At 38.7% G+C, this 12,503-nt stretch overlaps 1 protein-coding gene across 11 annotated transcripts in view; it reads right to left on the bottom strand.

The window, feature by feature from the left end:
* The window catches only part of MARCHF8 (membrane associated ring-CH-type finger 8), a 111,728-nt gene that overhangs the window by 61,380 nt on the left and 37,845 nt on the right, over window positions 1-12,503 (bottom strand). For 10 of the 11 annotated variants that reach the window (XM_060126012.1, XM_060126008.1, XM_060126018.1 and 7 more), the window contains one exon: window positions 753-932. In XM_060126012.1, the coding sequence (XP_059981995.1) occupies window positions 753-854 (102 nt within the window). In that variant the 5' untranslated portion in view covers window positions 855-932. Of the gene's footprint in view, window positions 1-752; window positions 968-12,503 lie in introns of all 11 variants that reach the window. The other variant, XM_060126011.1, reaches the window with a different exon arrangement.

Raw genomic sequence — 12,503 nt, 5'->3', positions numbered from 1 at the left:
ATCCTCCAAATTGCAGGCTGGATGAAAGATTTAAAAACACAAATCTGATCATTCATTCTTTTGCAAAAGTAATCGAAACTCCTTAAGGTAACTCCTATAACTTTTCCAACCTCCTATCTTTCCACTACCCATTCAACCTTTATATTCCAGTTATTCTATTTTAGTATCTTCAAATCCACCTTGCTCTAACCTCTGGCCTTTCAGCATGTCCCAGGAACACTCTTTCTCCTAGCTAATTCCAGGTTCGGGGTCTCCATGTAAATGTCATTTTTTCAAGGAAGCCATTCCTGGTGCCTTGGGCTGGGATTAGGTGGTCCTGAACTTCCTCCACCACTGACCTTATTAGATTCTAATGCATATTTAATTGTCAGGCCCAATCAAAAGCCATATGAGAGCAGAGGTAGACTCTGATGTTAACTATGACAACCTTGCAGCAGGCATATGTTTTTGCTCAAATAAATTCATCCTTTGCATCATATTCTGAGAATCCAAAGAACTTTTTCTCAGTGATTTAGCAGAAATATTTAACCAATGAAGATAAATAAGTCATGATATAATCATGGCAGAATAAGTTGATTGCAAAATCTGAAAACCTAGAAACCTACAAAAAGACAACTTCTGAGCAAAACTGTTCACACCATGTGCTTTTTAAATTTATTATTAGAGAAAACTTGATCGTCAGAGCTTATTCTAGACTGTATTTAATGAAAAGAACAAAAATAATGAAACTAAGAAAGGTATGTCCCCAATACCTGCTCTTCCCTCTCCTTTTCTTTGGTTTTACTTCTGTAGACTCTAGCAGAGGTGGCATCCTGGGATGGAATGGCAGAGATCTGATGCAGTGGCATGCTCATCCCAACCTCCTGTGTGGTCTTCCTCTTTACGGAAGAAAGTCTCCAGTGGTAGAGTCATTTTGGGCCATGGACTTCAAGCTGAGAGAGAGAAAGGAAGACAAGACGTAACTGAGCTAAAACACTTTAAAAATTTCCAACAGTGAGATTAGCATTTTATATTTATATTCATATTTAATTAAATAAGTTACAATGTCTAACATAAATACTTCATCTTCAGAAATGATAGAAGATGAATGCCTATGGCGGGAACTGTAACATTTTTCTCATGTAATAAGATGGGAGCACCTGAAAGAGGCTGGTGTAACAGGTACATGTATAATCAGATATTAATTTTCCAATGGCTACTTAGGTTTTAAACATAGCAGTGTCATCCTTTATTTTACAAATATTTTTGAAGTTACACATTTTTTTTTGAACAAGCATTCATCCTGATATAAGTAGTGATCCTTCCTTAAGATCACTGCCCTTGAGTCCACATAATGGTAATATTAAAAGTTAAAGAAGTCTGAAGTAAGTTTAAGATATCTATGATCCATGCTTAACCTTCTAAAAGTCTAGACTCTCTAGACAAGTTTATTGGCAAACTTTTCCCGTAAAGAGCCAGAATATTTTATACATTGTGGGCCATATTTGTTACAACTACTCAATTTTGCCAATGTAACAAGAAAGTAGGCACAATGAGTTTGTAAACGAATAAGAATGGTTATGTTCCAATAAAACTTCACTTACAAAAACAGGTGGCAGACTAGATTTGGCCCACGGGCCTGGAGTTTCCTAACCCTGCTCTAAGAATATTCCAAGGAAGATGAGGGTCATCACAGACATTCCTGGGGCCATAAAAGGCTGCCCTTAGGTAAAATAATAGTGTCTGAATAAGCTATATTCATGATTCCAGGCAGCCCTTGCTTTTTTTCTGGTTTTCTCCTACATTCCTCTAAAGTACCTAGTAATTGAATTGTGTGTTCTCTATCTCTCTGCCCCCACTGAAATCTATCAAACTCTGTATACAAAACCAATTAAATTATAAATTACCCAAACTATCCATACTGTTTAACAAGGTAACAGTTCATGCTGTTTGAATTTTAACACAGGATGGAAGCCTTAATCCAAAAGAATGAAGCTCTAATTTGGGGATTTTCATTTATTAAGCATGTATTGGAGGTGGGGCAGTAGACAAGGAGGGTGAACAACAGGGCCTCACAACCCTAAGTACACATCTGTCGAGCAGCCATTTGTTCCACCTCTCCCCTAACTGTGCTCTGGACCAAAGATAGGTGTTTGTGTGGCTGATCCCACCTCTGACAGTGTTACTAACCAAACTGAAGAGCAACAGGACTCATAAAACCAATTTCTTCCACAGGACTCTGATCAACAAGCAACAGGGAGGAACAAGAAACCGGAAAGGATCAACACACAGGAGAAAATAAGCTAAAAGAATATCCTGTTTTTAAAAAGTCTAGTTTTATAATAGTTGGGTGATCATTCATAAGTAATAAAACAGGAAAACAAGAGTAGGTAATATTAGTATCTAGACATTATATCCAATAATAAATAAAATATTAATGTATAGATATTATATATCACCTATTCTATTTCAAGCCTTTGATGAGGCTGACACAAGATGGAACACTGTACCCAAACAAATGGTCTGAATATATGTGTTTAAATAAGACAAGAGGCACTCACTTAGTGCTGCATTGTCTTACACTCTCTGGAAGATCACAAGCCAGTAGTGAGCCGTTTTTCATCACTAATGCATTAAAGTCCTCTGTCAGAGATGACAAACTCCATGGGGCCTCTTAGAATACTTAGTCAAACTAACCATGCCTAGAGCCCCACCACATAGCATGCCAATAGCTGCCTTTGGTGCTTCTGGTACAATCATCATTACATCATTGGTACTTGACCATGACAAGCCTGGAAAAGACTATTTATGCCATAGAAACACAAATGTGAGAGGGTTTTAAATTTTATCGCAAAGTTTTGAAGGACCTCCCTCATTACAGCTATGTAAGCTACTCTTCTGATATGCACCCCTATCTCCAGGTACTAGACCTGAAAGTGCCTGAAGCAATCCCTCTCCTATGTCAGACATATTTAGGATAAAAATGATAATTTAAAAAACCAAACTACAAAACAAACCATACCACTTTGTATGTGAAGGTTCATATGAAAATCATAAAGCAGGTATTACTCATACTAGTTTCTTCACATTATTTCCAAGTATCATTTTCTATCAATTCAAGTCATGTTTAATTAAGAGCAATAGTTAAACTTCTGCACTATGCCTGACAATCCAGTCAGGAGGACTTCAATTCCACTAATGCTACTTTGCAAAATACAACACACTTAATATGAACATCCATATCTAGAAGAACTGGACTGACAAAACTGGTTGTTTAAGAGTATGGAAATGAATATAACATGTTCATGGATCAGAAGCCTTACTACTGTTAAGATGGCAATTCTACCCAAATTGATCTACAGATAAAAGAATCCCTATCAAAAACCTTCTGACTTCTTTGCAGAAATTGGAGAAGCTGATCCTAAAATTCATATGGACCCAGAACACCCAAAACAATCTTGAAAATGAACAAAGTTGGAGAACTCACACTTCCTGATTTAAAAACTTACTACAAAGGAATGGTAAGAAAACTGGGTTTAAGATGGTGGCATAGGAAGATCCTGAACTCACCTCCTCCCACAGACACAACAAATATACAGCTACACAGGGAACAAATCCTTCTGAAAAGAACCTGAGAACTGCCAAAACACCTGCTCCACAACAAAGGATACAAGGGCCTCGTCGAGACAGGTAGGAAAGGCATGCTCTCACCAAAAACCCCACTCCCAATATGGTGACCCACAATTGAAAGAAATCTTAATAAAATCAATCAACAAATCAAGCAATAGACAAACAAATAAACGGAGCTTCTCCCCGAGGAGTAAGGGGTTTATACCCACACCAGGCACCACAACCTTTGGGTCTTGCAACAGAGAGAAGAGCCCCCAAAACGTCTGGCTTTGAAAACCAACAGCGCTTATGTTCAGGAGTAACTCAGGATGGCAGGGAATGAAGACTCTGCTCTTAAATAGTATGTGTAAAGAACCATTTGCCCCAGGACCCCGCACAAAGAGCAGCAGTTTGTAAAGAGCTTAGACCATCTGTGAGGGAAATTCACTTAGTAATCTTACAGCAACTGCCAAAGGGGCAGAAGTCTGCTGGGGCTCTCCAGGGATGGAATGCTGACAGATGGCATCTTTACAGGCTCCCTCTACCTTGCTGGCACTGGCAGACACCATTTTTGCCCTCTCATTCTAACCTGCTAAAAGCAGTGTGTGAACAGCCCTGCTCGAGCCACAGCACCAAGAGATGCAGCTCTTGAGCAGCCACACACCTCCATTCCACTCGCACAACCCCACCAAAGCCACAGGCATTCACAGCCTGCACAGGGGACATCCACTGAGCGCCAGGCCCAGGCTGACAGGAGGACTGTGTTTCTGGACCCCACAGACTGAAACAAGTGGAAAGAGAGTTCAAGAGACAACGAAGAACCAGGGCAAGGTTAAACAATAAGGTTCATTTCCCACATAGGGCCATCCCTTCAAGACAGGGTAAGAGAGCTGCTTCACATGATACACAGAAACACAGAGAGTCAAGCAAAATGAGGAAATGGAGGAACACATTCTAAATGAAGGAACGAGATAAAACCCCAGAAAAAAAACTTTAATGCAATGGAGATACTTTGAAAGTATGTAATGGTCATAAAATGCTCACTGAACTTGGGAGAACAAGGGAGGAAGACAGTGAGAAATTCCACAAAGAGATAGAAAATATAAGAAAGTTCCAAACAGGACTCACAGAGCTGAAGAATACAACAACTGAACTGAAAAACACACTAGTGGGAATCAACAACAGCAGGCTAAGTGATACAGAAGAACAGATAAGTGACCTGGAGGACACGGTAGTGGAAATCTCCAAACAGAACTGCAAAAAGAAAAAAAGAATTTTTTAAAATGAGGATAGTTTAAGGGACCTGTAGGACAACAGCAAATGCTCTAACATCCACATTATATGGGTCCCAGAAGAAAAGGGACAGAAAACATATTTGAGGAAATAATGACTAAAAACTTCCCTAACCTGGGGAAGGAAACAGACATTCAGGTCCACAAAGCAAAGAGTGTCCCAAACAAGATGAACCCAAGAGATCCACACCAAGACAGATTATAATTAAAATGTCGAAAGTTAAAGAGAGAATCTTAAAAGCAGCAAGAGAAAAATAACTAGTTATGTACAAGGGAACCCTCATAAGACTATCAGCTGATTTTTCAGCAGAAACTTTGCTGAAAAGAAATGAAATACGGGTACATGCTACAACATAGATAAAACCTGAAAACAGAAAATGAAAGAAGGACCACATATTGTATGATTTTGTGTGAAATGTCCAGAGTAGATAAATCTATAGAGACAAAAAGTTGATTAGTGATTGCCAAGGGCTGGGGTGGGGATTGGGGGGAGGGGGGCAGTGATAGCTAAAAGGGTTTCTTTTTAGGGCAATGAATATATTCTAAAATTTATAATGGTGATGGCTACATAACTCTTAAGTATACTAAAAGCCATAGAATTGTACCCTTTAATGAGTGGATTGTAATGGATGTGAATTATATCTCAATAAAGCTGTTTTTAAAATATAAAAATAATTAATATGGATTAAGATAGGTAAATTTTTATTTCTCCTTTGTGCTATCCCTAATGTAATTTACCTGATGACATGGAGATTGGCCACTGTTAGCCTATCATTCTTCCAGTTTTGAGAAAGGTAACATGAAGTACATAAAATTGGCAATCAGAAACCTAAGTTCAAGTCATGACTCTATTAAATACTAACTATGTGATGTTGGGCAAACTGATGAATTTCAAAGGCTCTGTTTCTTCATCTGTGAAACAGAAAGGTAATAATCTCTACTCAGTTCACAGGGTTATTGTGAAGCCAAATAAGATTATGTCCATGTACACAAATATCAGGGTTCTTAGCATCAGCACATTTTCCAGCCTGCTTTTTCAAGCATCTGCAATGATGCCTCTCACTGCTTCACAAAGGCCAGTTTGTTGGCTTTGTCTTTCCAGTACTATTTTCTGTCCTTCTCTACCTCAGTCTGACACAAGATATATACAACTGGGACCTCAAATCCTTTCTGACATTTACTTAGGACCTCTAGCAGCATGACTCTGCTAGAGGGGATACAAGGCTGACAATGCTATCCCTCTAAGGGGAGAGGTAGGAAAGCCCTATCCAGAAGACCATCCCAGTAGCTTAACAATCAAGCTGTTCTATGTGCTTTCCAGATGGTCAAGATAAGCAAAGGATTCTGCCCATTCCAACAATGCTTGGGACAAATACAGACGACAAAGAGGCAGCCAGGAGAAGACACAAGATGCCAGTGGCAGCCCCCCCTGAGAGACGGCCACCCTGGGTCTGCATGCCTCCCTGCATCCTTGCACACAGGGTACCAGGCTCCAGCAGAGCCCTCCTCCTCCCCATTGTGAGCTGTTGAATTGCAGTATCCTGGCTGGCACTCTAAATAAACAACTTTAAGTTAAGCTTGTTTTTATCAGAAGAACATTCCACATAGGAAATGAGAAGCCTACGAACAGCAGCTAGCAGACACAAAAAGAAAAAAAGCAGTACAAGTGAGGAGACCAGCTGTAATACACAGCACTGAATGCCCAAGGCCAGACCTAGAACAGTGAACTTGGAGGGAGAAGAGAGACCACTTGAAAAGGAGGACTGACATAATCTGGTGAGGGATATAAACCGTCCTCTGGTTTCTAGCATTCACAAGACCGGAATGCAGAGAGGACTGCGAGATGCAGGAGGGGTTGGCCATGGGCACACTGAGCTTGATATGCCGGTGGGAAACCCAACATATGTACACAGTGCACACTGGGAGTCACCAGCATACTGTGACACCTGAATACACAGGAATAGAATCTGGTTTCCAAGAAAAACCTGCAGAATCAAGCATTTATGTCATTAGGTGCTATAATCAAATGATAAAACCTAACACCAATACAGGATTTTAAAACCTTTTAGGAAAAAGCAAAGGAAAATCCCTAACTATCATATTAAAAAAAAAACCTATCTCAACCAAAACTTAACATTATACTCACAGAGCAAAACTCTTAGAGGCATTCTATTTAAATCAGAAAGCAAAATAAGCATATTACCACTGCCATTATTTAATACATAGTGAGATACTAGGAGAGAGATTCATAAAAAATGTTAACAGCAGGTTAATGATGTGGCAATACAAATGACTTTGCATTTCTCTATTTCCTAAACTTTTAGTAACAACACTTTTATAGTTTAAATATATATTTTTAAAGAGTTAAAGTTAAAAGCTCAAGTCATTCCACATAGGTTGGTTAACAGTCAGAAAGTTATTAATGAATACATGTACAACCATAAAAGGGCTCATTTTCTGTGAGGAATACATTTCTGAAGACCTCACAGAAATCAAGCTTAATTTTCCTACAGGAATAAAGTAGGAGGATGCATTCTCAGGACGCTGATGTTTTCAACCACTATAGTGTTTGTTTTATGCTCCTTTTAAATTTTTTTCAGGAATTCCTCTAATATTTTTGCAGAGTGCTTTTCCTTAAAAAACAGCATACTGTATCATGGGAATAGTTTGCCTTTCTTCATGGTGTTTTATTACATCTGACTTTCATTCCAAAGTGACTGATTTTGGAGACTTCATTATTTCATATTTTATGCATAGTAAGCCTTATTAATTATTTCCATGTCACACTACTTCCAGTTTGCATACTTCCCACAAAATGCAACTGCAATGGGATGGCCTTTACACATCCATAGAAATGGAGGATAAGAACATGCAGTGCTAGGAATATAGCGTTATAACATGGCAGATAAGGGGAGGTTAGTACTTGACCACGGTCAATAAATCTGAGCATCTGCCCAGCGTTAAGAAGACTATCTGTTGTTTACACTGCTTTTTTCCAGTGTATGTCTGTCCCTGTTGCTATGGCAAAAACATATCTGTATCGAGAACCATCATCCTTCACAAAACTCAGAAAATAATAATAAACATGGGCTATTAGCAAATGGTTTTTTTCTTCTAATGATGGTTATAAAAGAAACCTCTTGTTCCAAAAGTGAAAAAGCCTTCTTTCCAGCAGAGGAGAATAGACTGTTCTCTCTTAACAACAGATTTCCTGTGTGAAGGAAGCCCCTGTGGATCTGACCATGAGATCAGGCACTTTTGCTGTTTACATGATATTTATTATAAAAGTCCCTCAATTTCCTATCACCAATCATACAAACTTGTCCACTGCCCCCAACCCTTTCATGTATTAAATAAATTGTATTATGCAGTTCAAAGGAAGAGGCGGCCTCAGCCCTGGGAGTGTACCTGGGCTCTTTGCCATCCTCCTCACCTGACAATTCAGGGGCCTCACTCTATCAGCCACCCTCCTACCCCATATTTTCATCCCATCCTTTCTAAAGGCTCCTCCACATCAACAAAGGAATAGAAACAGTTTTCCAAGAAAATGCATAGCATAAGTAGTCTATGTCACTAGTTGCTATAAAAAATTATAAAAGTTCACACTGATACAGAATTTCAACGTCCATTATGGTTCTCCCATATTTAAAAACAAAAGTAAATTTTGATTTGCATTTCTCTAATGATTAGTGATGTTGAACATCCTTTCATGTGTTTGTTGGCAATCTGTATATCTTCTCTGGAGAAATGTCTATTTAGGTCTTCTGCCCATTTTTGGATTGGGTTATTTGTTTTTTTTATATTGAGCTGCATGAGCTGCTTGTACATTTTGGAGATTAATCCTTTGTCAGTTGCTTTGTTTGCAAATATTTTCTCCCATTCTGAGGGTTGTCTTTTCATCTTGTTTATGGTTTCCTCTGCTATGCAAAAGCTTTTAAGTTTCATTAGGTCCCATTTGTTTATTTTTGTTTTTATTTCCATTTCTCTAGGAGGTGAGTCAAAAAGGATCTTGCTGTGATTTATGTCACACAGTGTCCTGCCTATGTTTTCCTCTAAGAGTTTTATAGTGTCTGGCCTTACATTTAGGTCTTTAATCCATTTTGAGTTTATTTTTGTGTATGGTGTTAGGGAGTGTTCTAATTTCATTCTTTTACATGTAGCTGTCCAGTTTTCCCAGCACCACTTATTGAAGAGGCTGTTTTTACTGCATATTCTTGCCTCCTTTATCAGAGCTAAGGTGACCATATGTGCGTGGGTTTACCTCTGGGCTTTCTATCCTGTTCCATTGATCTATCTTTCTGTTTTTGTGCCAGTACCATACTGTCGTGATTACAACCCTCAGAATGGGAGAAAATATTTGCAAATGAGGCAACTGACAAAGGATTAATCTCCAAAATATACAAGCATCTCATGCAGCTCAATATCAAAAAAACAAACAACCCAATCCAAAAATGGGCAGAAGACCTGAATAGACATTTCTCCAATGGAGATATACAGATTGCCAACAAACACATGAAAGGATGCTCAACATCACTAATCATTAGAGAAATGCAAACAAAACGACAATGAGGTATCACCTCTCACCAGTCAGAATGGCCACCATCAAAAAATCTACAAACAATAAATGCTGGAGAAGGTGTGGAGAAAAGGGAACCCTCTTGCACTGTTGGTGAGAATGTAAATTGATACAGCCACTATGGAGAACAGTATGGAGGTTCCTTAAAAAATAAAAATAGAACTACCATAAGACCCAGCAATACCACCACTGGGCATATACCCTGAGAAAACCATAATTCAAAAAGAGTCATGTACCACAGTGTTCATTGCAGCACTATTTACAATAGCCAGGACATGGAACCAACCTAAATGCCCAACGACAGATGAATGGATAAAGAAGAGGTGGCACATGTATACAATGGAATATTACTCAGCCATAAAAAGAAACGAAATTGAGTTATTTGTAGTGAGGTGGATGGACCTAGAGTCTGTCGTACAGAGTGAAGTAAGTCAGAAAGAAAAAAACAAATACCATATGCTAACACATAGCTATAGAATCTAGAAACAAAAAATGGCTCTGAAGAACCTAGGGGCAGGACAGGAATAAAGACGCAGACATAGGGAATGGACTTGAGGACACGGGTAGGGGGATGGGTAAGCTGGGACGAAGCGAGAGAGTAGCACTGACATATATACACTACTAATTGTAAAATAGATAGCTAGTGGGAAGCAGCCACATAGCACAGGGAGATCAGCTGGGTGCTTTTTGACCACCTAGAGGGGTGGGATAGGGAGGGTGGGTGCAAGACGCAAGAGGGAGGAGATATGCGGATACACGTACACATATAACTGATTCATTTTGTTATACAGCAGCAACTAACACAACAATGTAAAGCAATTATACTCCAATAAAGATGTTAAAAAAAAGTAAAAATTTTTTCAATGCTCCTATTCTCTTTCCCTCTATAACCAAACTTTCTAAATTATATCTACAATGCTCTTCACTTTCTTGCTTCCACAACTCAGTTCAATGCAATCCAACCTCTGCTCCCCCATTCCACAAACTGTTCTTGGCCTTTCTCATTTACTGATCAAACTTAGGAGAAGAGCTCCAAATGAAAAAAGTATAGTAACACATACATACATACATAAACACATACATACAAAAAGAAAAAAACGTAGGGGAGATAAAGATAACTTTCTAAAGTTTAAAAAAATCCTTTTAAACAAGTCAATCAACATCCTCTTAGATGTACAGCCAGAAAATTAATTTCCCATGCACCCTTCTAAAGGAAATTCTTGGAAGATGTACTCTATCAAAATAAAGGACTAAATCAAGGAAGAGAAAAACACAGAATACACAAAACCATCATTATAACTTAGGAGAGGCACAAAGTGCAAGTTCCAGGATTGTACCTGCACAGCAGGCCTAAAGACTACTGGTACAAAGTGGAGCAGACATATGGAACACTTCCAGGGGCAGGTCTCCAGAACACAAGAAGTCTCAACAGGGAAGATGGAGTGACAGATAATATCATGGACACCTTAGAAGAATTAAGGATAAGTATAATAATGATCATACAAGTAAAAACATAAAGTAACAACAACAAAACTATAGTAGAAAGAAAATATAATCATTTGTATCTAAAATGAACAATATTTCAATACTGATAATGGTGTAAACATTTTAACGATATAAACAACTTCGTGGAAACAACTTTGTGACATAACCAAATCTGAAGGATGGAGAGAAGAGAGATGGGGTATAAAAGGAAGTCAAGAAATAATGTCTAATATTTGTAAGTCTAATGTAATGTCTAATAATATTTGCATATTATCTGAAAACATGGAGGCAACAATCAGAAGATACAAATATGGCATATACTTAGCTGCCTCTGTGGAACAGGACAAGGGCTGTGAAGGAGTGGAGCAAAGGACTACTGGTTTTCATTACAGGACTTTGGGTACTACCATCTCCTACCCACAGTTCTAAAATTCAGAAAAATACCAAAACAAAGCAAAACAAAACCCTAACTTTTCTTTACTTACATTTAACATTAAGAGCTAATCTTAGGGCTTCCCTGGTGGCGCAGTGGTTGGGAGTCCGCCTGCCAATGCAGGGGACACGGGTTCTTGCCCCGGTCCAGGAAGATCCCACATGCTGCGGAGCGGCTAGGTCTGTGAGCCAGGGCCGCTGAGACTGCACTCCGCAAGGGGAGAGGCCACAGCAGTGGGAGGCCCGTGTACCAAAAAAAAAAAAAAAGATCTAATCTTATATAAACTCTCTGGGGGCCAAAACCTGACCTGAACTGACAGGAAGCTATTTATAGTCTCTACTTATGCAACTCAGTATAAATATTATGCTTCAATGAAGAAATATGAATGTGTTTTACAGGTATTACCCCAAGAAGAGTACTCACTAATAAATACTATATATAGACTACCTTTCTAAAATCTGAAAATTTCTGAAGTCTAAAATATTTCTGACCTAAGAATTTTAGATGAGAGAGTTTGGGCCTCCATTTCACTTTTCAAAAAGCTATGTGCATTTATTACTTTTTTCATTTTGAAAATATTCAGAAGAAATAAATGGACTGAAAGTATAAAGAGAAAACAGGCAGGGAACTCATGTGACCTTAAATGGAGCAATACCTATACCACATATTTTCCAAATGTAGCATTATACCTGGGTCACTATTTAGGTGCTGAATAAGGAAATTCCCTCTCTCATCGAAAATTTTAAAGAGGAAAAAGAATCAGAGAAAACTTCATTTGATTCATCATTCAACTCCTGGGATAACCGCATCTATCCTGCTTTTCTAGAGCAAGACAGAGCTCTTCTTCCATACCCTCAAGCTCTTCTACACTCACCTTCAACATTTCTTTACCTCCCACGCACGTTTCATCTCATTGCAATCTGGCTTCAGTATAGTAAGGTTAACAGCACGCTCCATGGCTGTTAAGCCTAAAGGACATTTTCTGGGCCCATGTAATTTGACTTGAAATATTTACTCATTCGCACAACAGTAAATATTAGGATTCCTCAAAGCTCCAGTTTACCCTCTCCTCTTCTCATTCTGTGTTCCCTTTTCCTGAGTTATCTAATCCACATCTTTGGCTTCAGTG

This window comes from Lagenorhynchus albirostris, chromosome 16 (genome assembly GCF_949774975.1).
Source record: "Lagenorhynchus albirostris chromosome 16, mLagAlb1.1, whole genome shotgun sequence".
In the NCBI taxonomy this organism is placed as follows: Eukaryota; Metazoa; Chordata; class Mammalia; order Artiodactyla; family Delphinidae; genus Lagenorhynchus; species Lagenorhynchus albirostris.
Note: the sequence above shows the minus strand (reverse complement) of the source record. Positions and strands in the feature narration are given on the sequence as shown.